General features: G+C 39.7%; 1 protein-coding gene across 2 annotated transcripts in view; it reads left to right on the forward strand.

Annotated features, from left to right (window-relative positions):
- The window catches only part of LOC132133041 (contactin-1a-like), a 148,130-nt gene that overhangs the window by 48,622 nt on the left and 72,916 nt on the right, over window positions 1–26,592 (forward strand). For both annotated transcript variants that reach the window (XM_059545705.1, XM_059545706.1), the window contains exons 2-3: window positions 21,790–21,904; window positions 22,317–22,355. In XM_059545705.1, coding sequence (XP_059401688.1) covers window positions 21,817–21,904; window positions 22,317–22,355 — 127 coding nt within the window. In that variant the 5' untranslated portion in view covers window positions 21,790–21,816. The remainder of the gene's footprint in view (window positions 1–21,789; window positions 21,905–22,316; window positions 22,356–26,592) is intronic.

The raw sequence follows: 26,592 nt of genomic DNA on the forward strand, positions 1-26,592 counted from the left end.
GCAGCAGGAGCTAATGTTAGGGGCCGTTCACATATCGCGTCTTTTGCGCGCTCAAGTTCGTTATTTCCAATGGAGGCGCGCGGTATGCGCGTTCATAATGGAAGCGACGCGGTCGCAATGCGCACGCGGTGCGACGCGCCCGTTTTTTCCAGCCGCGTCCGCACCGCATCGAGTTAAAAACATCTCAACTTTTCAGAATGCCGCAAGCACACCGCAGGTCATGTGACAAGAACTAACCAATCAGCTTCATCCTTTCCCGTAACAACGTTGAAAGCTCGGCCAAGATGAAGGAACAGCTGATCATAGCTGTATATGCATTGCAATTTTGAAATAAATTTAGTAGCAGAGCTACTGCAAGCGATTTTTTTGTGCTGCAAATCCATTTATCCTTTGGAGAGAGCGCGTCATGGTTGCTTAGCAACAGCAGACGCCTCAGGAGCGCTTCTGCCCGAGCGCTTTGAAAAGAAGGAGGCGGCGCGCCTAGCGTTTTCCACGCGTTTTTAGCCGCGATATGTGAACGGCCCCTAATTAGCCAGCGCTGCAGACCCTTCAGCTATGACCGCAACTAGAGTGGATCTGCACACAGCTTTTGGGTCCACGCCAACAATGAAAGCCGAGGTGTTGTGGACTCTTAACACAATCGCTAAACACCAGTCCTACAATGGAAATGAGGGTATCTCAGAGCTTTTCAAATGCATGTTCCCTGACTCCGACATCACTAAAACGTTTACTTGCGGTTACGATAAAGGAGAAGTTGACGGAACTGGCTGTCCTTGATAAAGAGATTGCTGCCCTGAGTGAAGAGCTAAGGAGTTGACTGTGTTTATTAATTTAATGTATTGTTGAGTTCTCATTATCGATGTTTATTGTTCAGGGGTCTCTCAGTTCCCCATATTTCCAGCGTGGAATAAGTAGCTAGCTAATGTTAAAAAAACAACTTAACATTGTTCGGCAAACTGTCTTGTGGCCTACTGAAATGTTTTTATTTTTCACACCTGCTTGGCTTATCTTTAACCCATTCCACATTTGAAAAATAAATGAAAACAAGTTCAATGATTTTGTTTTTCTTTGCTGGTGGGGACGTGAAATAGGTATTAATGTTTTTATATAAATGGTCTTAAAAAGGTCTTAAAAAGACAAATTAAACTTGAAGAAACCTGTAGGAACCCTGTGGTAAGGACTCTAGCTGCTGCATTTTGGACTACCTGTAGCTTGTGTATTGAAGATGCAGGACAAGCACATGAATGCATGAACTAGCTTTTCTGCATCAGAAACAGGTAAAATATTTCATAGCTTGGCAATCAATATTTTGAAGATGGAAGAATGCTGTTTTTGTAACATGGGAAATATAATTTTCAAAAGACAAGTTGCTGTCTAATATTTTTGATTTTTAGCAGTACTTGTTTACTACTTTTTGGTCCAATAAGTAATATTTCTGTCTTAACTTAATTTACATATTTAATACACTCATCATCATAACAGTGGAAACTAATCCTGTATTTTCTAATAATATTACTAAGGGGCAAGATGTTTAATGAAAATAGCAGTGGGCCTAGGACAGATCCTTGTGGAACTCCATAATTTACTGGATTTAATTGAGATTCCCTGTTTAAATAGGCAAAGTGGTAGTGATCAGACAGGTAGGATCTAAATCATCTTAGAGCCTGCCCTTGAATACCTGTATAGTTTTGTAATCGATCTATGAGTATGTTATCTATGGCGATGAACGCAGCACAAAGACCAAGTAAAACTAATAATGAGATGCAGCCATGATCTGACACAAGAAGCAAGTCATTTGTAATTTTAATTGTTGAACAGTTTGGAGAAATTTGGGGTTATTCTTTACATTTTAACATCATCATAACAATATGCTGGGGTTTTTGTGCTGAGGACATGTTGTTATCTATGTAGGGCACTTCATGCTATCTTATGAATATAATTACTACAGTAATCACTGCTGCAGCAGAACTGATGATATTCTGATCTCAAACACACACACGTTTGGCTGATCTGAAGTCAGAGGAAGTGTGACGGGAGCGTGTGGGCAGCACAGGACGTTTGAGACACAGATTATGGTATTATGTAAAGTGTGTTTGCGTTTATTTCTGCTGTAGCTGTTAGTGGTGTTGTTGTTAGCTGGTATGAGTCAGATCCGTTTGATTAGATTGAGTCTCATTCTGACTTTCAGATGAACGTCTGAATATCCTGTAAGGTCATTGCTTCTGCTGAGACGCTGATCTTCATCTCACGCTCCGTTAATCAGACAGAGATCACTGTGCATGGAGTTTCATCGATTTCAGCTCATTGTAATGCTGTTCTTTTGTTTGTCAGCAGAGTGTATCAGTAAAAATCACATCCAAATTAAGTTTAACAGTAGCATACAAACTTTTACAGACTGGCCTACCATGACTTCTGGTTGATTTATCCATTCATTCATTCATTCATTTAAAATTCTATTTATTTATATTTAAAATCAATGTATTTTAATTCATTTAAAATGTTTACATTTTGAATAAAATAACTTATGGGATTTATTTTTTGTTTTATTTATTTAAAGGGATAGTTCACTGAAAATGAAGATTACCCCATGATTTACTCAGCCTCAAGTTATCCTAGGTGTATATGACTAAGACTGTAGCAATCAAATACTTTAGTAATCTAGTATTCTATTCTATCAAAAATGTAATTGATTAATCAGATAAAACATTTTTGCTTAATTAAAGAGCAATATTAAATATACAAGAGAAAATAAGACAGGTCTCTAAAAAGGACCACTAATTGGTTTCCTTTTTTAGAAAAATCAACATTTGTATTTTTTAAATGCCTAGTATGCAATGCATACATCATTTTCTTTCAAAATAAACATTTAGTTACTACCTATATTTTTACTGTCTGTACTTGTACCATAAAGAATGACAGTAAAGTTGACTGAGATTAATTAAGTGCATTTAAGTGCCATACATTCTGGGTTTAAAATAAAGCATTTGTGAGATACAAAAACAAATAATAATAAGTACATTTCAAAAGGCTTTTTTTATACTAAGGCATACATTTAAATTTACATTTATTCATTTAGCTGACGCTTTTGTCCAAAGCGACTTACAATTGCTATATATGTCAGAGGTCGCACGCCTCTGGAGCAACTAGGGGTTAAGTGTCTTGCTCAGGGACACATTGGTGTCTCACAGTGGATTCAAACCCAGGTCTCTCACACCAAAGGCATGTGTCTTATCCACTGCGCCAACACCACCCCATGTAAACAAACAAACAAACAAACAAACAAACAAACAAACAAATAAATAAATAAATAAATAAATAAATAAATAAATAAATAAATAAATAAATAAATAAATAATAGGCATAGCATAAGCCTTTACTGTCTTCTTCTTGGAATGCTTATTGGCATGATGTGTAAGGGGAAATCCAAAGACCATTTAAAGCATACTACCTCATTTGTTTTGTTAATAAAAATCTAAGTTTAATAGAAGTGAATTAGTTATAGTTTTTTTTTTTTTTACTATAATGAACCACAAACTAAGCATTCATTTTAAAGTAAGGGTAAAATCATTTATTTATTTGTGTTACAACGCAGGTATGCATCGGTGTTATTCATTCTGTTCAAAAAGTGTTATGCTTAATATAAGATACTTTGTTGCACCTATTGCTGATTTTCTTTTTCATTAAGAGTAATATTGAAGCAACCTCATTGCAACAAATTATTTTTAAGTCAGTTTAATAAGTCAGTCAATTTGATTCAACTTGAACGTTTGCTGTTCCTTATTGTCATATGCCTACTTTTTTCAGTTAATAAAAAAAAGTTTTTTAGCAAATATTCAAATTAATATTCCGTTTTTTCAGTGAATATTCAAATTAATCAAAAAATATTATAAATAGCTCATATTTATTCAGCAGAGTCATAGCAATTTGGAAGATCTGTTTGTGGTGGTTGAGTTGATATTGTGGCGGGACACTACAAATAAACCAATGGGAAATCCTGGATGCTGCAGGCTGGACGACGTGCTCTTGTGTTATGCTAGCTCGATCTTGCGATGGACACACACCACAGTGTTCTCTTTACCTTTCAATTTGAAAAAAATCTTCTGTCATTTTCTCCTGTTAGTTTCTTCTCTTTGCTCATCGACATTGTTATCGTTCCCTTCCATTTTGCAGCCCACACTAGCCCTCACCCTCAGATCAAAACACCAACTCCTTGCATATCCTTCCACTTTGTGGGTGACATAACCGGGTTGTGTCACACAAAAATCTTTTATTTTTAAACGTGACGTGAGCTTTAAAATTAATTATAAGAAGCTTTGAGGCAGAGAAATTTGCCTCTTATCATTTTTTGGAATCTAGTTACTCAATTAATCATTTCAGCCCTATAAATTACTTTCTTCTTTCAGAAGAATCCAATCAGAGTTATATTAAAAGAATGTCCTGGCTCTTTCAAGCTTTATAATGGCAGTGAACAGGAGTTATTTTTCAATAGTCCAATAAAGTTCAATTCAATTCAAGTTTCAATTCAAGTTTATTTGTATAGCGCTTTTTACAATACAAATCGTTACAAAGCAACTTTACAGAAAATTATGTTTCTACAATATTTAGTAGTAGCTAGTAGTTTGTGCACGTTTGACAGGATTTTAGAAAAAATAAAAAAAAATAATAATAATACAAGACGTAGTCAGCTAGACGATGAACTATCAATATTATTAATTAATAGTTATCATATGATGCAGTCACACATGTAGCAATAATTATTTAGTTCTGTTGTTGATTCAAGGTTAGGATAATCTGGGGTCCTCTGAGGGTCAGCATCATCTCTTCTCAGGTGTTCTGGATCCAGACTGGAGCTTGTGTAAATCCTAGTTACCACGGGATGTAAATCCCGTGGCAAAACATAGAAACAAAATAGAGACATCATTAGCATAGCTGCTGATCCAACAAAGTAAAATTAGTTTAACACAAGCTAAAGAATAAAAATGCACATTTGATCAGATGCAACTACACTCACAATTTAAAAGATAAATTTTTCATATGCTTGGCGAAAAAGATGTGTTTTTAATCTAGATTTAAACAGAGAGAGTGTGTCTGAACCCCGAACATTATCAGGAAGGCTATTCCAGAGTTTGGGAGCAAAATGTGAAAAAGCTCTACCTCCTTTAGTGGACTTTGCTATCCTAGGAACTACCAAAAGTCCAGCGTTTTGTGACCTTAGGGAGCGTGATGGGTTGTAGCGTGGTAGAAGGCTAGTTAGGTACGCAGGAGCTAAACCATTTAGGGCCTTATAGGTAAGTAATGATAATTTGTAACTGATTCGGAACTTAATAGGTAGCCAGTGCAGAGACTGTAAAATTGGGGTAATATGATCATATTTTCTTGACCTGGTAAGGACTCTAGCTGCTGCATTTTGGACGACCTGTAGCTTGTTTATTGACGAAGCAGGACAACCACCTAGAAGTGCATTACAATAGTCCAGTCTAGAGGTCATGAATGCATGAACTAGCTTTTCTGCATCAGAAACAGATAACATGGTTCGTAGCTTGGCAATGTTTCTAAGATGGAAGAATGCGGTTTTTGTAACATTGGAAATATGATTTTCAAAAGACAAATTGCTGTCTAATATAACACCCAGATTTCTGACTGTAGAGGAAGTAACAGTACATCCGTCTAGTTGCAGATTGTAATCTACAAGATTCTGTGTAGTGTTTTTTGGTCCAATAATTAATATCTCTGTCTTATCCGAATTTAATTGGAGAAAATTATTTGTCATCCAATCTTTTACATTTTTAACACACTCTGTTAGCTTAGATAATTGGGAAGTTTCATCTGGTCTCGTTGAGATATATAGCTGTGTATCATCAGCATAACAGTGGAAGCTAATTCCGTATTTTCTAATAATATTACCAAGGGGCAACATGTATATTGAAAATAGAAGGGGACCTAGGACGGATCCTTGTGGCACTCCATATTTTACTGATGATAAATGAGATGACACCCCATTTAAGTAAACAAAATGGTAGCGATCGGACAGGTAGGATCTAAACCATCTTAGAGCCTGCCCTTGAATACCTGTATAGTTTTGTAATCGATCTATGAGTATGTCATGATCTATGGTGTCGAACGCAGCACTAAGATCAAGTAAGACTAGAAATGAGATGCAGCCTTGATCTGACGCAAGGAGCAGGTCATTTGTAATTTTAACAAGTGCAGTTTCTGTGCTATGGTGGGGCCTAAAACCCGACTGAAATTCTTCATACAGATCATTTTTATGCAGGAAGGTGCTCAATTGAGCAGCAACTTTTTCTAAAATTTTAGACATAAATGGAAGATTTGAAATAGGCCTATTATTTGCCAGTACACTAGGATCTAGTTTTGGTTTCTTAATAAGAGGCTTGATAACCACCAGCTTGAATGGTTTTGGGACATGACCTAAAGATAACGACGAGTTAATGATATTGAGAAGCGGTTCTTCGGCTACAGGTAACAGCTCTTTTAGTAATTTAGTGGGTACAGGATCTAATAAACATGTTGTTGGTTTAGATACAGTGATAAGTTTATTTAGCTCTTCCTGTCCTATAGTTGTAAAGCACTGCAGTTTATCTTTGGGTGCGATGGATGAAACTGAAGTGTTAGACGCTGTAGAATCTACATTCGCTATTGTATTTCTAATGTTATCTATTTTATCAGTGAAGAAATTTATAAAGTCATTACTATTTAACGTTGGTGGAATATTTGAATCAGGTGGCGTCTGGTAATTTGTTTACTTAGCCACTGTGCTAAATAAAAACCTTGGATTGTTTTGGTTATTTTCTATGAGTTTGTGGATATGCTCTGCCCTAGCAGTTTTTAGAGCCTGTCTATAGCTGGACATACTGTTTTTCCATGCAATTCTAAAAACTTCCAAGTTAGTTTTTCTCCATTTGCGTTCAAGACTACGAGTTACTTTCTTGAGAGAGCGAGTATTACTGTTATACCATGGCACGGTACGTTTTTCTCTAACATTTTTCAATTTGATGGGGGCAACAGCTTAGAGAATGTATTAGATGTATTAGAGAAAATAGTGCCCATGTTGTCAGTAATTTCGTCTAATTCATGTGTATTTTTGGGTACAAATAGCAGTTGAGATAGATCAGGCAGGTTATTTGTGAATCTTTCTTTGGTGGCTGGAACAATAGTTCTGCCCAGACGGTAACGCGGAGACATATAGTTAATATCAGTTATACGCAGCATGCACGATACAAGAAGATGGTCTGTAATATCATCACTTTGGGGTACAATATCTATAGCAGTAAGATCGATTCCATGCGATATAATTAGATCTAGTGTATGATTAAAACGATGAGTGGGCCCGGTGACATTTTGCTTGACTCCAAAGGAGTTTATTAGGTCAGTTAACGCAAGTCCTAATGTATCATTTGCATTATCAACGTGAATATTAAAATCTCCCATGATTAGCGCCTTATCAACTGTAACTAGAAGGTCTGAGAGGAAATCTGCAAATTCTTTTAGGAATTCTGTATACGGCCCTGGTGGTCTATACACAGTAGCCAGAGCAAGAGATACATTAGATTTCTTTTGTATGTCTGACAGTGTAACATTTAGCAGAAGTATTTCAAAAGAGTTAAACCTGTATCCTGTTTTCTGGGTAACATTGAGAATATCACTATATATTGTTGCAACACCTCCACCACGACCAGTCTGACGGGGCTCATGCTTGTAACAGTAGTTTGGTGGAGTAGACTCATTTAGACCAAAATAATCATTTGGTTTTATCCAGGTTTCAGTCAAGCAGAGTACATCAAAACTATTATCTGTGATCATTTCATTTACAATAACTGCTTTGGGTGTGAGTGATCTAATATTTATGAGCCCAAACTTTAAAAATTGTTTTTGTTCATTTACTTTACATTTTTCTGGTTTAATTACGATAAGATTTTTTCTAGATCCTACATTATATTTTGACCTCACTATTCGGGGAACAGACACAGTCTTAATAGTTTTTACAGCACAAGTACTTTTATCATTTAAGCGGGTGGAACAAAAGTCATCATAATAGTTATTAGAGAATTGTCTTACTAGTCACATGGAGCGAAGTGTCCTGGAGATGTTGTCAGAGAGCAGCTCCGCTCCGATTCTGCTGGGGTGTAATCCATCAGCGCGAAACAGCCTAGGACGCTCCCAGAAAAGATTCCAGTTATTAACAAATAGCAGTTTCTGTTCTTTACACCATGACAACAACTATTCATTTAAAGCAAAAAGTCTACTGAACCTTTCGTGTCCTCGTCGATACGTGGGCAGTGGTCCTGACATGACGATCGTCGCCGCGGGCGTCGTGCTGCGAACCGTCTCGATCAGGCTGCTGAAGTCCCTCTTCAGCGTCTCCGTCTGCCGCAGCGTGGTGTCGTTAACCCCGGCGTGAAGCACGACCGCTCTGGGGCTCTCGTCGACCTTCAGGATCGCGGGTATCTGCGCAGAAACATCGAGAACACGAGCACCAGGCAAACAATGAGTGTGCACTTTACCTTCGGCTAACGTAGCACTTACGTGTCGGACGATGGAGTCTCCGATGATCACAGCGTCGCGTCCTGTCTCGCGGAGGGGAGCGAAGCGGTTCCGGATGGAGATGTCGAAGGCAGGAGGGGGAGAAGTCGTCGCCAGGGGCCCGGCTCACGTCCTCCGCTGTGGATGCACCCAGGGTCCGTGGTGTCCCGGCGTCGCAGTGAAGGACATCTGGGAAGATCGCGTCCTGGGTGCACCGGGCCTGTGCAGAGAAACACACGGAGTAGACGTGGTGGGACTGTTAGCAGATCGCTGTATACTTACCCCGGACTTGTGAGCGTCAGCCCGGGATGATTCCAGCGCGGCTCTCCGCTCTCTCAGCTGGGCCTGCCTCACCTCCAGGTCGCGAATCTGCTTCCCCACGGCCTCGAGCTCGAGCTGCATAGAGTGGAGACATTCATCCGCCATTAAAGCAAGTAACAGTGAGTACAGCAGTGGTAATGTGTGTGAATAGAGTATTAGCAATGTAAGCGCAGTTAGCAGCAACCACGCTTGCTGATGCTAACGGGCTAAAAGCTAATAGCGGACCCGGGAGATCAAAATAAAACTAGTAATAGCGAGGCGCTCTGATTGTTTTTGTTGTAGAATACAATAGAGGATATATTCACACGTTATATAAATGGAAACGATGATGTATAAAATTGATTTTTAAGTTAGAAATAGTCAATGAAAAGAATATAGTGACGGAGCTCAAACGCAGTACAGCCGCCAACAACAAACAGGAAGTGACGTCCACCTGTGTGTCCATCCATTATATAAAGTGCTCCACACGGCTTGGGGGGGGTGAATAAAGGCCTCCTGTAGTGAATCAATGTGTTTGTGTAAGAAACATATCCATATCATATAAACATCCATATCCAGGATGTAGGTATACATCAGGTCTGGTGAGAATGTGCTAGTATACTGCAAGAACCAAGTTTTGTTTACAGCAAAGCAAAACCAGTCTCCTCTTGGCTTTTATCAATACCCTGCGACATTTTTCTTTACCAATCCTCATTTTGTGCTTCTAATTTGTGACCAGTGTTTTGCTCTCAGCTGTGCACTTCTGTATTCGTCACTTCTCACAGGGGCTTACGCTAGCTTGCGTCCTACATCATCCGCCAGAATTAATAACACATATGGCAGTGAGCCAAAGTTTTAAATATGGATATTTTTCTTACACAAACACATTAATTTGCTTCAGGAGGTCTTTATTTTTAGCCCCTGCAGCCATGTGGAGCACTTTATATGATGGGTGGACGTGCTTTTATTTTGATTCAAAATCTCAACACCCATTCACTGCCATTATAAAGATAAGAAGAGCCAGGGCAATTTTTAATATAACTCCAACTGGATTCGTCTGAAAGAAGAGAGTCATATACACCTGGGATGCCTTTAGGGTGAGGAAATCATGGGGTCATTTTCATTTTTGGGTGATCTATTCCTTTTATTTGGAATCATATTTAGTTTTTCAATTAAAATTTATCTTTCATTTTAAATCATTTGGCTTCTGATTGATTGATTTGTTTGTGTGTTTATTTTAAATTGTATCTATTTATATTTATATTTATTTTAAAAATGTGTTTTTATTGTTTTATTCATGTTTGAAAAATGACATTTGTGTAATTCTTTTATGTTACTTTATTTACTTGTGTATAATTATTCTTTTTGCTGAAGGTTTCATGTCCATCAGTAACATGTTGTTCTCAGACTCTCTGACAGATCTCATCGATGTCTGGATAATTTGAAGCATGTTTCTTTATATTGCTTGTTTATTCCCTCCGTCTCTCCAGTTTCCACTTGTTTTGGGAATCTTGTTTAATGGATGATGATCTACAGTTTAATGTCTGACTGAGTGGATTCAGCAGGAGCAGCAGATGTCTGTCTCAGGCTTGTTTGCTGTGTTTCTGTCAGCTCTCGAATGGATTTCCTGTTATAGTTCTCAGTGTGGGTGGCGTGTTCGTGTCTCGAAGCGTTTGCTGCAGTGATTTCAGTGTTTTCCCGGCCGACGGCAGCCATTACGGATTCGCAGCAGAGCGTTCGTGACGCAGGTGTCGGTAGGTTTTCTACACACGTCTGTAGTTACTGATGCTGATCATCTCAAAATGATTTCTTGATCAGTCAAACATCCCAATATTTATATAACAGATGCTGTTATGTAAAGCTACAGCAAAGACGATGTATTCATATAAAACCATTATCATTAAGTAAAGCATTAAAAAATGTCATTACTTTAAATAAAATAAACTTGAACTGAAATAAAATATATACACATATATATTTATATAAAATATATATTTGTATTTTAATTCAACTCATTTTTATTTAGTTTAAGAAGTACTAAAATAACAACAACAACAAAAAAAGATAATAAAAAAAAAAGACATTTAAAAATAACAAAAGCACATCAAAATTACTAAAATGATAACTAAAATGAAGTGAAAACAGAAGATATAACATTAAAATCTACAGTAGCTCATCTGTGTGTGTGTGTGTGTGTGTGTGTGTGTGTGTCAGGTGCTCGGCCAGTCTCCACAGCTGCTCATTGTGGAGTGTTCACTGAAGAGGACACACTTCACTAAATGCTTGGACATATTTCACGCCTTTAACTCCTATAACTATTTGTAGCATGCCTGCCATCCAATAATCACAATAAGTTTTGTGCTTTGTTACTTTCAATCAGATATAAATGATCAGCTTTCAAATTCTGTAAATGTTATCAACTTTAAAGGCACAATTACATTCATTGTACAAAAACTTGATAGTCAGCTATATATATATATATATACTTATGTATATGTATATACACATATACATGGTGGCATTACTTATATTATGTCTTGAGCAGTTCAGTTCTATATTAGTAGTTGTAGCCATTGCGACGTGAACGTCATCTTAGCTATATCTATAACTGCGGGAGAATTTGTCAGTGTGGATTGCGCCTGATTGTAGTTTCAGTTTATAGCCCTCTGGCTTAGGTAAGCCTTCCATTGCTGTCTGATCTCCATACAGAGATTGAAATGGAATGGATGAGTTCGTTTTCTTCTCACATCCATTTGTCAGGGATCTAGGAGGGAGGACCCAATTGCAGTGTGAGATAACAAGGGTTTATTGACTAAAACAGACTGATACAAGAGGGTAGTAAAGTGCACAAGTGATACCACTACAGGAACACAGTAAACAAACAGCTAGGGAAGGCCACTGGGACAGCTTCAGAAAACAACTGGCAGAATATTTTGGCAACAGAGGGGTGGCAAGACCAGGCTGATGGAGAAGACCACACAAGGCACCGTAGAGCAGAGCTCAGACACTTGTTGATCACTGACTCTGAAACAGACCAAGTGCCAGGCAGAACCAGGGCAGGACACACGGGGACAGGTCGGCAACTCGAACATAACAAGACAGGACAAAGCTCCACAAAAACACAAATTAAACCCAAGACAAGGGAAAATATAAACCAATGAACTAATAAAATGTAAAGTAACAAAGTAAGCAAGAAATTACCAATTTAACTAACTAAGAGAATATCAAACAAAACCAATCAGGAATAGAAAAACTAAATATTACAAGAAAGCAAAAAGGATCTACGGATGTAGGCAAGGCAAGGCAAGTTTATTTATATAGCACATTTCGTACACAATGGTAAAAAAAAGTGCTTTACATAAAAGAAAGTAAAATAATCATGAAGAAAAATAATAACAAAAATAAAAACAAGCAATTTTAAAACTTTGGAAATGATTTAAAAATTGACTTATTTAAAATGAATTTAAAAGTGAATACGTAAAATATAGAGCAATCAGTTCGGACATTGCACAGTGCTCATTCAATAAATGCACAGCTAAACAGATGAGTTTTAAGTCTAGATTTAAATGTGACTAGTGTTTTAGCACATCTGATCTCTTCTGGAAGCTGATTCCAACTGCGGGTGGCATAGTAACTAAAGGAGGACTCCCCTTGTTTTGTGTGAACCCTTGGTATTTCTAACTGACTCGATCCTAATGATCTGAGTGCTCTGTTAGGTTTATATTCAGTGAGCATATCTGCAATATATTTCGGTCCTAGGTCATTTAGTGACTTATATACGAGTAAAAGTACTTTAAAATCAGTCCTAAATGTAACTGGAAGCCAGTGTAAGGACCTGAGGACTGGTGTGATATGCTCAGATTTTCTGGTTCTAGTCAGAATCCTGGCAGCAGCGTTCTGGATGAGCTGCAGCTGTCTAATGGTCTTTTTGGGAAGAACGGTGACCTTAGTTTCAATAGTCATGTTTCAATAGTCATGTTTTCATGTTTTAGATGTTTTGTTTCCAGCCAAAACATCTAATTCTTGCAATGTTTTTTTAAATGACAGTATGCTGATTTAGTTACTGCTTTGACATGACTATTGAAACTAAGGTCTGTCTCCAGAATCACACCAAGATTCCTGACTTGATTTTTAGTTGTTTGACCCCTAGAGCCAAGGTATGCATTCACCTTTAAAACTTCATCTTTGTTTGCAAATGCAATAACTTCATAAATTCATTTTAATTTCATTTTAATTCCTTTTTAACTGAAGAAAGTTCTGGGCAGTGGCAATGGGCTGGCGGCCATTTTGTGCTGTGGCGCCGAGCTGGCGGTCATCTTGCGTCGTGACGCTGGGCTGGCGGCCATCTTGTGCTGTGGCACTGGGCTGGCAGCCATCTTGTGCAGTGGCGCTGGACTGGCGGTCCTCCTGTCTGTAGACCCCGGTCTAGAATCGGCCATCCCACCGGGAGAGACAGGTGTGGGTATTCCAAGGAGATCTATGACGCAAGTAAAAAACAAATTCCCAGAAACTATAGGCGTCTAACTGATTCATCTTGATCCGAGGAACCGGGTCATCCAGCCCGATATTGAAAGTGTCTTTAAGGGCCGCATCATTATAGCCCATGCCCTTGGCCAGGGACCAGAACACCCGTGCCATGGCACCCACCTCATTGCCCTCTTGGCGGAGGGTGATCAACTTTAAATATCTTTCCCTCCGCTCCACCATACTGGCTGGGGAGGAAACCCCAACAAACATACCGCTGGATCTAGTGCTGATGGAGTCCTTCTGTATCGCGACCAGTGAAACACAGGGAGAGAGAGATCCAAAATGCAGGTATATTTATTGAGGGGTAATCCAAAGAATAATCCAACAAAGCCGGGTCAAAACCAGAAAATCATCCAAAATAAAACAAATAGGGAAGGGACAGGAAAGGGAACTGGCAGACGAGGAATCTCGGAGGATGAGAAGACTGGGATCACGAAAGGTAAGGACTCCATCCAGACAACAGGAAAGGACTGGTAAATATAGGGAGGCTAATGACAATTAAGTGAAAGCACCTGGTGCAATTAGCAGGAGTGCAATTACTGTAATGAAGGGACAAGACTAGTGGAATTCTAGTGCCTACGGTGAAGTGCCTAAGGGGAAGTGTGCCCACTATTGGACACCCAGGGAAACAGAGACTAGACAGCGTGACAGCTAGCAATTATAATGGAACATTATAATCTCAGTAGTGCGTTCAGCGCATGGGCGTTGTCACATTAGATATGATGAAGAGAGACGTGAAAAATGAACATTGCATTGTTTTCATATGGATTACTTTATCACAGAATATTTGTTTTTTCGGTAGCACTTGCTTAGTTTAAAAGTAGACATCAAGCTTTCTATAGATATATCTCTCATCTTTTAATGACATGTTTCTAAATGAAGATCACCGCAGGGCTGCAGACAGCGCACCTTGTTTGTTTTCTTTATTTTATAAATGTACAAGTTTTGTTGTTATTATGCGTGTATACAAATAAAAGTAAACCGTTAACAGATTAGATTGGTGTATTGCTCTTATCTGTACGATCAAACCTGAAAGTGTAATTTAAGTTCTTTTCAGGGTTATCAGGAGAAAATGCCTCATAACGCGTGTACGAGGGAATTGTAGTGTGTATTCACTGGTGGTGGATAAGCCTTGACGCAGAAGCAGAAGTTGGTCAGACATGGAAAGTTCTCCAGTAGCAGAATCAAACACTTCCTTGAAATTATTAATGAAAGAATATGAATTGAATATGAATATGAATCCAGTGCTTTGCCATTTAGAAGGGGAAATTAAGAAGGCTACCTTTGAACACTCTGTTGTGAATTTCTGCGGCTCCATCTCAATAAACAGAGCCACTTGTAAAATGAAGCTGCCACACTCAACAGCATCACCAGCATATGAAGCAGACAGGCCCATGGGACTTACAGAGGCAGATAGTGAGGTAGTGACTGATCAACACCCTCAGAGCCTCTCTCATGCCAGTTCCTCCAGGACTTCAGTGGTTGATGGAAGATGGAGATCCATGGAGGTGTTGGTTCCTGGTCCGGTCCTCAGTCACAAACATGCCAGAGAACTAAGGAATGTAGGTAAAAAGAAGGGTTTATTAACAATGCAGATATAGAGAGGACTCAAGGCAGATGAGTATGTATATAGAAATTTCTGGGGTTCTTAGCTCTTGATAATTGTGGGTTGGTTTGTAGCAGGAATCCTGGGGATGAAAAGGTGCTGTGGAGAATAAGGATCGTGGAGACATTGGAGAATACTGGAGGTATTAAATACTGGCAGGCTTGATTAGCTAACGTGACTGACGTGACACATATGATAGAAAACACAATGTAATAAACATAACAAACGTTATTCTGTGGTGATGTAATTTCAACTGAAACAGGAAGAGAGGGCGGGACATGTCTAGCACCCCCGCCCCTTTTTTAAAATAGCCAATAGTGTTTTGATTATGTCTGCTTGTCTATGTCTAAAGCCCCTTTCACACTGCACGTCGGACCAGGCAAATTGCCGGAACAATGCCGGGTCGCCTTCTGTGTGAAAGCAACTATGTCCCGGGATTGATTCCGGCATTGAACCCGGGTCAGGGACCTAGCAACATTGCCGGGTTCAACCCGGGACGAGCGCTGCGTGAACAAAAGCCAGATCTAATGCCGTGTCTAAGTGATGATGCGCGTTATCGCGCGACTCTTTTACCGGCTGTTTTGAAGGAAGATCAACGTTCACGACGAAAAAATATGTGCAAACTGTAATGAAGTAGAGATCAGTTAGTTCCTCACTTTCCGCGCTGACGCCGAGATCGTTCTCTTGCTTCAGTGAAAGTATAACGTGCCTAACGTTTTCGACTTGTACATTACACGTCATGCCCTGATGTCACGTGTCGTTACGGGATCTTTACGGGTTGTGTGTGAAAGCACGCACATATCCCGGATAATCACTGGCAGTGTGAAAGTGTGAAATCTAGCGACCCGGGAACAATTGCCAGAACACTTTACCCGTGTATTTGCCGGAATGGCAGTGTGAAAGGGGCTTAATAGAGTTCCCCATAGATTTAATATGAGACTCTTAGTAAAACAAAATAGTGGTCATATTCATGCTAAGGCTTTGTAGTTGTAAAAAATTTTTTTTATAAATGCAGACTTGCGCTTATGATCCGCTGCGTGTGATTGCATCTCTGGACCAGAGTCAAAGTCCGGATGTACGCTGCTGCGGTTCGCGTAAAACAACTTAAAACCAGACCTCATTTGCACCAATCGAAAGCATATTTCCACTGTCTGAATTTTTCCCTATCACCTACACTGTGCACAACGAGACATTCACTGTACAGGAAATACTACACTGTGAACTGATCTCAGCCGGTGTTTCAGCATCTATAGAAATAGTGCAGAAGGCGGGTGCTTCAGATTCTAGAGACCATTTGATTGGTCAGAAGATTTGATGAGAAGATGAAGTATGAGCCGTTTTGGCAGAAGAGATTAACTAAAAGTTTTGAATGCTTATATCTTCTAAATGTGAATTTTGTCACTGTTTTGGAGCACACTGCCATATAGATTACCTTAAGAACCTATAGACTAATAATGATAATGATCATAATGATACTAACACCCAAAAAATGAATTATATTAGATATTAAACTGACTTTGAATTTTGTATTTCCTAAAAAAATTATTGGTCAAAGAGTTACATTTATGGAAAAACATATGTTTCCATGATTCATTCATCATATCATTTACAGTGTATATTTAAATACAGACAGGCTATTATATATAACCAAGTATATTATAGTTTATCATAAATGCTTATCAGTACATTCAGCAGCACCTAAACTATATTTGTGTCTGCCTCCTGCCCATTCATGGAACCAGTTAGGAGGAATGTTACACTTCACCCAGACTCAGCCCTCTGCTGTCACCCCGCAGATATGTCGGTGGCTCTGTTGGTTCCACTGGCAAAGTGTCTCGGTGCCTGGTTAGCACTCCCCAGTTCATCTCGTTGGATCCTGCTGACCATCAGACTCGGCTATGAGATACAGTTTGCTGGGCAAACCCTGTAGAGTCCTACAGCACTCCAGCGGCCAGGCGTGGTGGAGTGTCCAGCACCATGGATTACTGAAATCTGATATGAGGCTAGTGCCCATATGAGTGAACCTGTTGGGATCCCATATGTGTATATCCACGGTGCAGTTACTAGGGCCATGTTTCCCCTGGGAGTCCATGTACTACCATCTCTAAATTATGCAGCCTGAGCCATCTCAGAGACTAGGGCCATACGGGGTTACACATAGGAGATGACTCCGTAGTGTGCACCCTCCAATTGGAATAGCACGCTTTCCCTGTGTTATCCAAGTCCTACTGTTGGGTTGCTCAAGGAACAGCTGTAGTTGACATTCTCTGTTTAGAACCTGGTCCTATCGTCTGCATAAAGGAAGGATCAAAAGGCCTACACAGGGCACTAGAGGGGACAGCACCTGTGGCGTGTTGGTAGGAATCCCAATTCATCTGTCATCACCCGGCATGAAGTCAAGAGTGACTGACTGAAAGGGAAAGTCTCGGTTACATATGCAACCCTCATTTCCTGAAGGAGGGAATGGAGACGTCACCTCCCATCACCACAGTTGCTGTACCACCGCTGAGCTGCCGGGTCACTGGCTCGACTCCTCAGTGAAAGCATGAATGAATGCGGTGCACCTGCTACCTCTTATACCCGTGCTGTGAGGTGTGGCAGGCAGATGTGAATTCTGCATTCTAATATCGATTGGCTCATTTACTTAAACTCAAAGTTGATTGGTCTCTCTGTCTCTCCCAATTCGTTGGTCATCACCTGATGTCTCTGTTCCATCCTTCAGGAAACGAGGGTTACATACATAACCGAGACGTTTGTTTCTGTCAGAATCACATCCGTCTCAGAGGATCATGAATGCATCTGTTGTGTGACTGTGACGGGATCTTCTGGATTGAGAAGTCATTGTCTGGACTCGTGTATATGTGTGTGTGTGTGTGTGTGTTTGTGTGTGTGTGTGTGTTTGTGTGTGTGTGTGTGTGTGTGTGTGTGTGTGTGTGTGTGTGTGTGTGTGTGTCAAGTAAAGTCACCTTTATTTATATAGCGCTTTAAACAAAATACATTGCGTCAAACCAACTGAACAACATTCATTAGGAAAACAGTGTCAATAGTGCAAAATGACAGTTAAAGGCAGTTCATCATTGAATTCAGTGATGTCATCTCTGTTCAGTTTAAATTGTGTCTGTGCATTTATTTGCAATCAAGTCAATGATATCACTGTAGATGAAGTGACCCCAACTAAGCAAGCCAGAGGCAACGGCAGCAAGGAACTGAAACTCCATCGGTGACAGAATGGAGAAAAAAACCTTGGGAGAAACCAGGCTCAGTTGGGGGGCCAGTTCTCCTCTGACCAGACGAAACCAGTAGTTCAATTCCAGGCTGCAGCAAAGTCAGATTGTGTAGAAGAATCATCTGTTTCCTGTGGTCTTGTCCTGGTGGTCCTCTGAGAAAAAGTCTTTACAGGGGATCTGTACCTGGGGCTCTAGTTGTTCTGGTCTCCGCTGTCTTTCAGGGATGTAGAGGTCCTTTCTAGGTGCTGATCCACCATCTGGTCTGGATACGTACTGGATCCGGGTGACTGCAGTGACCCTCTGATCTGGACACAGACTGGATCTGGTGGCTACGGTGACCTCGGAATAAGAGAGAAACAGACTAATATTGGCGTAGATGCCATTCTTCTAATGATGTAGCAAGTACATCGGGTGTTATGGGAAGTGTTCCCGGTTTCAGTTTACCTTATTAATGCAGCCTAAAAATCGTTTAATGGATTTGGATATTAAATGCATATTAGTATGTTATGTGTAAGCCAGGTTAAAGAGATGGGTCTTTAATCTAGATTTAAACTGCAAGAGTGTGTCTGCCTCCCGAACAATGTTAGGTAGGTTATTCCAGAGTTTAGGCGCCAAATAGGAAAAGGATCTGCCGCCCGCAGGTTATTTTGATATTCTAGGTATTATCAAATTGCCTGAGTTTTGAGAACGTAGCGGACGTAGAGGATTATAATGTAAAAGGAGCTCATTCAAATACTGAGGTGCTAAACCATTCATGGCTTTATAAGTAATAAGCAATATTTTAAAATCTATACGAGGTTTGTTAGGGAGCCAGTGCAGTTTTGACAGGACGGGGCTAATACGGTCATACTTCCTGGTTCTAGTAAGAACTCTTGCTGCTGCATTTTGACTAGCTGTAGTTTGTTTACTAAGCGTGCAGAACAACCAACCAATAAAGCATTACAATAATCTAACTTTGAGGTCATAAATGCATGGATTAACATTTCTGCATTTGACATTGAGAGCATAGGCCATAATTTAGATATATTTTTGAGATGGAAAAATGCAGTTTTACAAATGCTAGAAACGTGTCTTTCTAAGAAAAGATTGCGATCAAATAGCACACCTAGGTTCCTAACTGATGACGAAGAATTGACAGAGCAGCCATCAAGTCTTAGACAGTGTTTTATTACATGCAGAGTTTTTAGGTCCTATAATTAACACCTCTGTTTTTTCAGAATTTAGCAGTAAGAAATTACTTGTCATCCAGTTTTTTATATCGACTATGCATTCCATTAGTTTTAAATTGGTGTGTTTCACCGGGCCGCGAAGAAATATAGAGCTGAGTATCATCAGCATAACAGTGAAAGCTAACACCATGTTTCCTGATGATATCTCCCAAGGGTAACATAAAGTGTGAAGAGTAGCAGCCCTAGTACTGAGCCTTGAGGTACTCCATACTGCACTTGTGATTGATATGATACCTCTTCATTCACTGCTATGAACTGATGGCGGTCATATAAGTACGATTTAAACCACGTAATGCACTTCCATTAATGCCAACAAAGTTTTCAAGTCTGTGCAAAAGAATGTTGTGGTCAATTGTGTCAAACGCAGCACTAAGACTCAATAGCACTAATAGAAAGATACAACCACGATCAGATGATAAGAGCCGGTCATTTGTAACTCTAAGGAGAGCAGTCTCAGTACTATGATACGGTCTAAATCCTGACTGGAAATCCTCACAGATACCATTTTTCTCTAAGAAGGAATATAATTGTGAGGATACCACTTTTTCTAGTATCTTGGACAGAAAAGGGGAATTTGAGATTGGTCTATAATTAACTAGCTCCTTGGGGTCAAGTTGTGTTTTTTTGATGAGAGGCTTAATAACAGCCAGTTTGAAGGTTTTGGGGACATATCCTAATGACAATGAGGAATTAATAATAGTTAGAAGAGGATCTATGACTTCTGGAAGCACCTCTTTTAGGAGCTTAGATGGTATAGGGTCTAACATACATGTTGTTGGTTTAGATGATTTAACAAGTTTATGCAATTCTTCCTCTCCTATAGTAGAGAATGAGTGGAACTGTTCCTCAGGGGGTCTATAGTGCACTGTCTAATGTGATACTATAGCTGACGGTTGATGGTTACAATTTTATCTCTAATAGTATAGCTTTTAGAAGTAAAGTAGTTCATAAAGTCATTACTGCTGTGATGTTGGGAAATGTCAACACTTGTTGAGGCTTTATTTTTCGTTAATTTAGCCACTGTATTGAAAAAATACCTGGGGTTATGTTTGTTTTCTTCTAAAAGAGAAGAAAAGTAATCGGATATAGCAGTTTTTAATGCTTTTCTGTAGGATAGGTTACTTTTCCGCTAAGCAATACGAAATACCTCTAGTTTTGTTTTCCTCCAGCTGCGCTCCATTTTTCGGGCTGCTCTCTTTAGGGTGCGAGTATGCTCATTATACCATGGTGTCAGACTGGTTTCTTTAACCTTCCTTAAGCGTGTGTGTGTGTTTGCACGTATCCCTCAGCTCAGCATTTCTCATTGATGTGCTGGTTCCTGGAGGACAGTGTCTCTGCTGCTCAATGCTGTTATTATCAAAACACATTGTTGCAGCTGAAATTGGTTGGTTATGAACACAAAGCACTTTAACACGCTGAGTCAACACGCTAACAGAACTCAAGGTCAGGCCCATTCTACTAGAGAAAACACCAGATTAGTGTTCAACTTCATGATTATTGATGTTTACATTACCATTTAAAAGTTTGTATTTTTAAAGAAATTAATACATTTATTTATCAAGGACACGTTAAATTGATCAAAACAGTGACAGTTAAGACTTGTAAAATTTTTACAAAAGACTTATATTCAAATAAATGCTGTTCTTTTGAAAATCCTGAAAAATAAAATATATCTCAGTTTCCACAGACATATTGTTCAGCACAATGTTTTCAACATTAATAATAATCAGAAATGTTTCTTGAGCAGTAAATCCTCATATTTTCATTATTTCTGAAGATCATGTGACACTGAAGACTGGAGGAATGATGCTGAAAATACAGCGGAGCATCACAGAAATACATTACACTTTAACACAGATTCACACAGAAACAGCTGCTTCACATTAGAATATTTCACAATACTGCTGTTATTGAATTCAAGATTTTTCTCACAGAAGTCTCTTCTGCTCACCAAAGCTGCATTTATTTGACCGAAAAGGTACAGTTAAATTGTGAAATGTTATTACAGTTTCAAACTGTTTGTGTGAATCTGTGTTAAAGTGTAATGTATTTCTGTGATGCTCCGCTGTATTTTCAGCATCATTCCTCCAGTCTTCAGTGTCACATGATCTTCAGAAATCAGAATAATATGATGATTTACTGCTTTCTGATTATTATAAATGTAGACAACAGTTGTGATGCCCAATATTTCTGTGGAAACATGATGCACAGATAAATAGAAAGTTCAAAAGAACAACATTTATTCAAATAGAAATCTTTTGTAACATTAGAAATGTCTTTACTGTCACTTTAATGCTAGGTTGTGATGAAGGAAATGTAGTTCTGCATCAGCATGTGTTTGTGTGATTGTTTTCCTCAGGGAATGTCTGAAGATCTCCTGTAGTTGATGATCGCTGTGGTGGTCCAGCCCAGAGCCATGATCCACGCGTCCTGCTGTGTCCTGCTGAGCGTGTCGCTCGCGCTGTCCTGCTGCAGTGAGTATCAGTGTCCTTCAAAAATATATATAAACCAATGAAATCCACTGTAAAAAAATAGATAATAATAAGTTTAATAAATGCACAGTATTTCCACATTTTCAAATACAAAAATAATGTTTAATAACATTGTTAAAAGTTCAGTAAATGCATGTTTCCAAAGTATCATGATCTCAGTAGTGACCATAATATTAAAATGTTTTGTGAAAAAGCAGCATAATATCTCTAATCTGAACACTTTTTTAATCACTCTTAAAGATCTCTGCATGTTGTTCTTCATATAGAAAGATCTTCAGACTCACTTGATGTTTTTGCAGTAGAAATAAAGAAATCTGGGATGTTTAAAATGAATCAGGACTCAGAAACTCATCAAGCATCTACAGATGATGTGTTTTTTGGGATTCTCTTTCAGTCCTGTCAGTGTGCGCTGATTTCCCAGCAGTCTTTGGAGGTGAGTACAGCACAGGTACAGTCTCAACAAAGTTGATTTCATTTCATATCATCCCGAAATATGAAACCATGTTACATCTTAAATTTAGACAAACATCTGGAAACGTGGTTAGGACACACTGAGACATTACGACAGTACGAGCTGCTGAAGGACTGTCTTCATACACAGTTCCATTATAATTATACACAATTTACAGGAATCTGCTTTATTTTTTTACCAAATTCCTTTTATTTTATTTTTTTTATTTTTTTTCAGTTTTAATTTTTTTTTAATATTTTTTCTTCTATAATTTTTTTCTGGATTCCTTTTAAGTTATTTAATTTAAATTGTAATAATTCAAAAGGGCATGTCTAATTAATTAAAATCCTACAATTAACAATTTTTAGGACCCTGTGAAATAAGTTTTATTTGGGGTTCTGTATTTGGTCATAATGTTTTAATTAAATTATAATCATTAAAAGCATGTCTTATTACTTGAATTCATAAAACACTTTAATCTTTAATAATTTATTTATTTTATTTACAATAATAGGGACATGTTTTATTCTTTCAGAATTTCTGCATTGTCCGTTTTAATTTGTCTGGATCATTTTACATATTAAGCACAATAATCATTGCATAACATCAATAAATATAATTGATACAAACAAAACTAAAACAGTTCATTGAGACCTTTAAATGTAACTGAAAATGACACCGTTCATAAATGAATGTAACTGATGATGTAGAGTGGAGTATTTCTTCATCACCTCCAGTGAAGTGTGTGTTTTGTGCGAATCTGTTCAGTGAAGATCACATGATCGCAAGATCACACGGGTCGAGCAGCAGAGCAGAAGATCACCCGTTCTCCATCAAAGCCTCGGGAGCCCGTTCGCTGTTTCCTGGAGAGACTTTGATCTCTGAGTGACTGCATGCAGCTTCCAAACCTTACAGAGCTGCAGCACACCAATCACCCACAATGCCTCAGCCACACCTCTCATGAGCTCATTCTCACAGTCAGAACTGAATTCACCTGCCGCTGTTATTAAATATTATTGATTAAAGCACCAGTCTGTAAATCATCTGAAAGTTGCATTTTGTTTCTATATGTGATAATATTGTGACGTATTCAGATTACTGGATTCATTATTGGCATCAGATGTTTAGTGACGTTTACCCCGGTAACATGATGTCGAGCGGTGATGGTTGCTGGCTTTGACAGATCGGTGACTCTGCTGTGAAATATTGACTGGAGAGGGTGAGAGAGCTGCAGGTCACCATGGAAACTAGGTCAAAGGGTCACTCAAACACTGCATTAACAGTGCAACGTTTGTGATGGATTATGATGATATTTAATCAGGCTTGATTATTTAATTCATCAGAATCTCTTCAGAATCTCATCAGAATCGACATGTTATAGCACTTATATATCATTGCTCTTTTTGTTGTTTTTGATTGCTTCCACTGTCCTCATCTGTAAGTAGCTTTGGATAAAAGCGTCTGCTAATATATATATCTTTTGTTTACATGTTGATTTTAGTTTGAGTAATTTGTTGTATTTTTGTCATTTTATTAATTTAATTATTAGTATATCTATTCTTTATTTTATCCTAGTCTATTTTAATTCAATTTTTGTTTGAAATATGTCTGTAGTTTTTAATCATTTTATACAGTTTTTTTTTTTTAAATAGTTTTAGTTTTTAATTTATTTAGTTCTTTTAGTACATCAAGGTAAACTAAATGAAAATGAGAAATGGTGCTTTTGCATCAAGCTACTAGAAATAAAATAAGTACATTTTTACATTTATATTTTATGCTTCAGTTACTATTTATTTTATTTCAGGTAATGCTTTTTGTGGTTTTAGTTTTATGGTTAAATTAGGTTTAGTTAATGATAATATAAGAAAAAGAGATGTGCATGAAGAAAATGAATTCAAATTTCTCCTTTATTCTGAGTTCAGTAATGCACAGCCCATATATATTATTGAACATGTATTCATACATCATGATATAATTAGATTTATTCCCTTTAACCTATGCTCATTTAAAAAATAAAAATGCAGCACATTAATTTGAATTGGGGAATGTGAAAATAATGTCACAATGAAAAAAAATTCAAATGTTCATAAAAATATGCTTGGTTTTTTGTTTTTGTTTTTATAGACGAATGTGATTTTTCTCATTTTGACGAGTTAACTCAGGGCACTGTGTTTGCGGTTTGACCATCAGCAAACAGTAACAGAGCTGTGGACGAGTTAACAACTTCACATTTTGAGTGAAGTGAAGCAGAGCTGCTGCTAATGAATAATTCCTATCTGATATCTGATTCCTCAGACGAGATGGCAGCAGATTCAGACGAGTTTCATTCATTTCCACTCAGTACTCATGTACTGTAGCTTCAGGAATCCAAGTCATTTTATCATCTCAAATATGCAAAGACTGATATTATATATTACAATTAATGTCAAGAACATCAACACACATTTAGATTTGTGCACAAGGTACAGTTTCACTTTAAATGAATTTGTTTAGACTTGGTGTTTTTAATAAATATAATTAATAACGAATGCTACTATAATTCATGTTTGTTTTATGCTTATGTTTTTGTAATGAATTAAACTTTCGTATTCATCCAGAAGAAGGAGGCGGGAATCGGCGGACAATCAAATAACATTTTAATAATACAAAATAAACACAAAACAGCGCACCAGCCCCTCACGGACGACTGGTGCGCTCAAATAAAAACCAAAACACAACTAAAAGCCCAGGCCTGGTCCTCTCTCGTCCTTTACTGTCGTCGCTCCAGTTTTATATCCTTCCATCTCCTACGTGGGACTCGAGACCGGCAGTGGGTCGCAGGTGTCACTGATTTGCCCAATCATTGCCGGCCTCACTCCTTGTTCCCACGTCCCTCGGCCCCCGCCCCACTCGCCACATACCCCCATCGCCCCTCGCAGGCTGGGGGGTACCCTCGAGACTGCGCTCTACTCCCCCCCCCCCTCCCTCCGGGGGGACCGCTCACGGGAACCTGCGGGAACCTGGGGGTAGGACAGACGAGGCGAGAGAAAAGGAGATGGAAGGAGGAGCGACAGAGACCAGAGAGGGGAGAGAGGAAAAAAAAAAAAAAAAAATATCCGGTTTCCAGACGCACTGCTGCTCGGCCCTTCACCGGCTGGGCGATCTCCTCCGCGGTGCCTGGCGGTGGCACTGGACGGCCCTCGGCGGACAGCACGACACCCCTCCACCGCCCGGTGGACGGCGATGGCTCCTCCGGTTTTGGGCAGCCGGCAGGAGTCCCCCGTTCCCTGCTCCTCCGGATTCCTTCACGGAGGCAGCAGGCTCCGGCCCCCTGGCGAACGGCGCCGACTCCTCCGCTCCCTCACGGAAGGCAGCCGTCCCTCCACTTCGCGGGCGGTCGGCAGCGAGCTCGTCCCTCCCCGGCAACTCGCTCCAGTCCACCGCCTCGAGCGTCCATGGCGGCATCCTCCTCGCCTGCTCCGTGTCACCGCGGATTCACCACAGTGGCGAGGGATCTTCAGCAGCGCGTCCCTCCTTCTCCCGGGCTTCGGCACCACTGTAATGATAAAAACCTTCATATTCATCCGGAAGAAGGAGGCGGGAACCGGCAGACAATCAAATAACATTTTATTTACAAAAATAAACACAAAACAGCGCACCAGCCCCTCGCGGACGACTGGTGCACTCAAATAAAAACCAAAACACAACTAAAAGCCCAGGCCTGGTCCTCTCTCGTCCTTCACTGTCGTCGCTCCAGTTTTATATCCTTCCATCTCCTACGTGGGACTCGAGACCGGCGGTGGGTCGCAGGTGTCACTGATTTGCCCAATCATTGCCGGCCTCACTCCTTGTTCCCACGTCCCTCGGCCCCGCCCCACTCGCCACATACCCCCATCGCCCCTCGCAGGCCGGGGGGTACCCACGAGACTGCGCTCTCACGGGGACCTGCGGGAACCTGGGGGCAGGACAGACGAGGCGAGAGAAAAGGAGATGGAAGGAGGAGCGACAGAGACGAGAGAGAGAAAAAAAATCCGGTTCCCAGACGCCCTGCTGCTCGGCCCTCCACCAGCTGGGTGATCTCCTCCGCGGTGCCTGGCGGTGGCACTGGATGGCCCTCGTCGGACGGCACGATGGCGACGGCTCCTCCGGTTTTGGGCAGCCGGCAGGAGTCCCCCGTTCCCTGCTCCTCCGGATTCCTTCACGGAGGCAGCAGGCTCCGGCCCCATGGCGAACGGCGCCG

Source organism: Carassius carassius, chromosome 50 (genome assembly GCF_963082965.1).
Source record: "Carassius carassius chromosome 50, fCarCar2.1, whole genome shotgun sequence".
Lineage (NCBI taxonomy): Eukaryota > Metazoa > Chordata > Actinopteri > Cypriniformes > Cyprinidae > Carassius > Carassius carassius.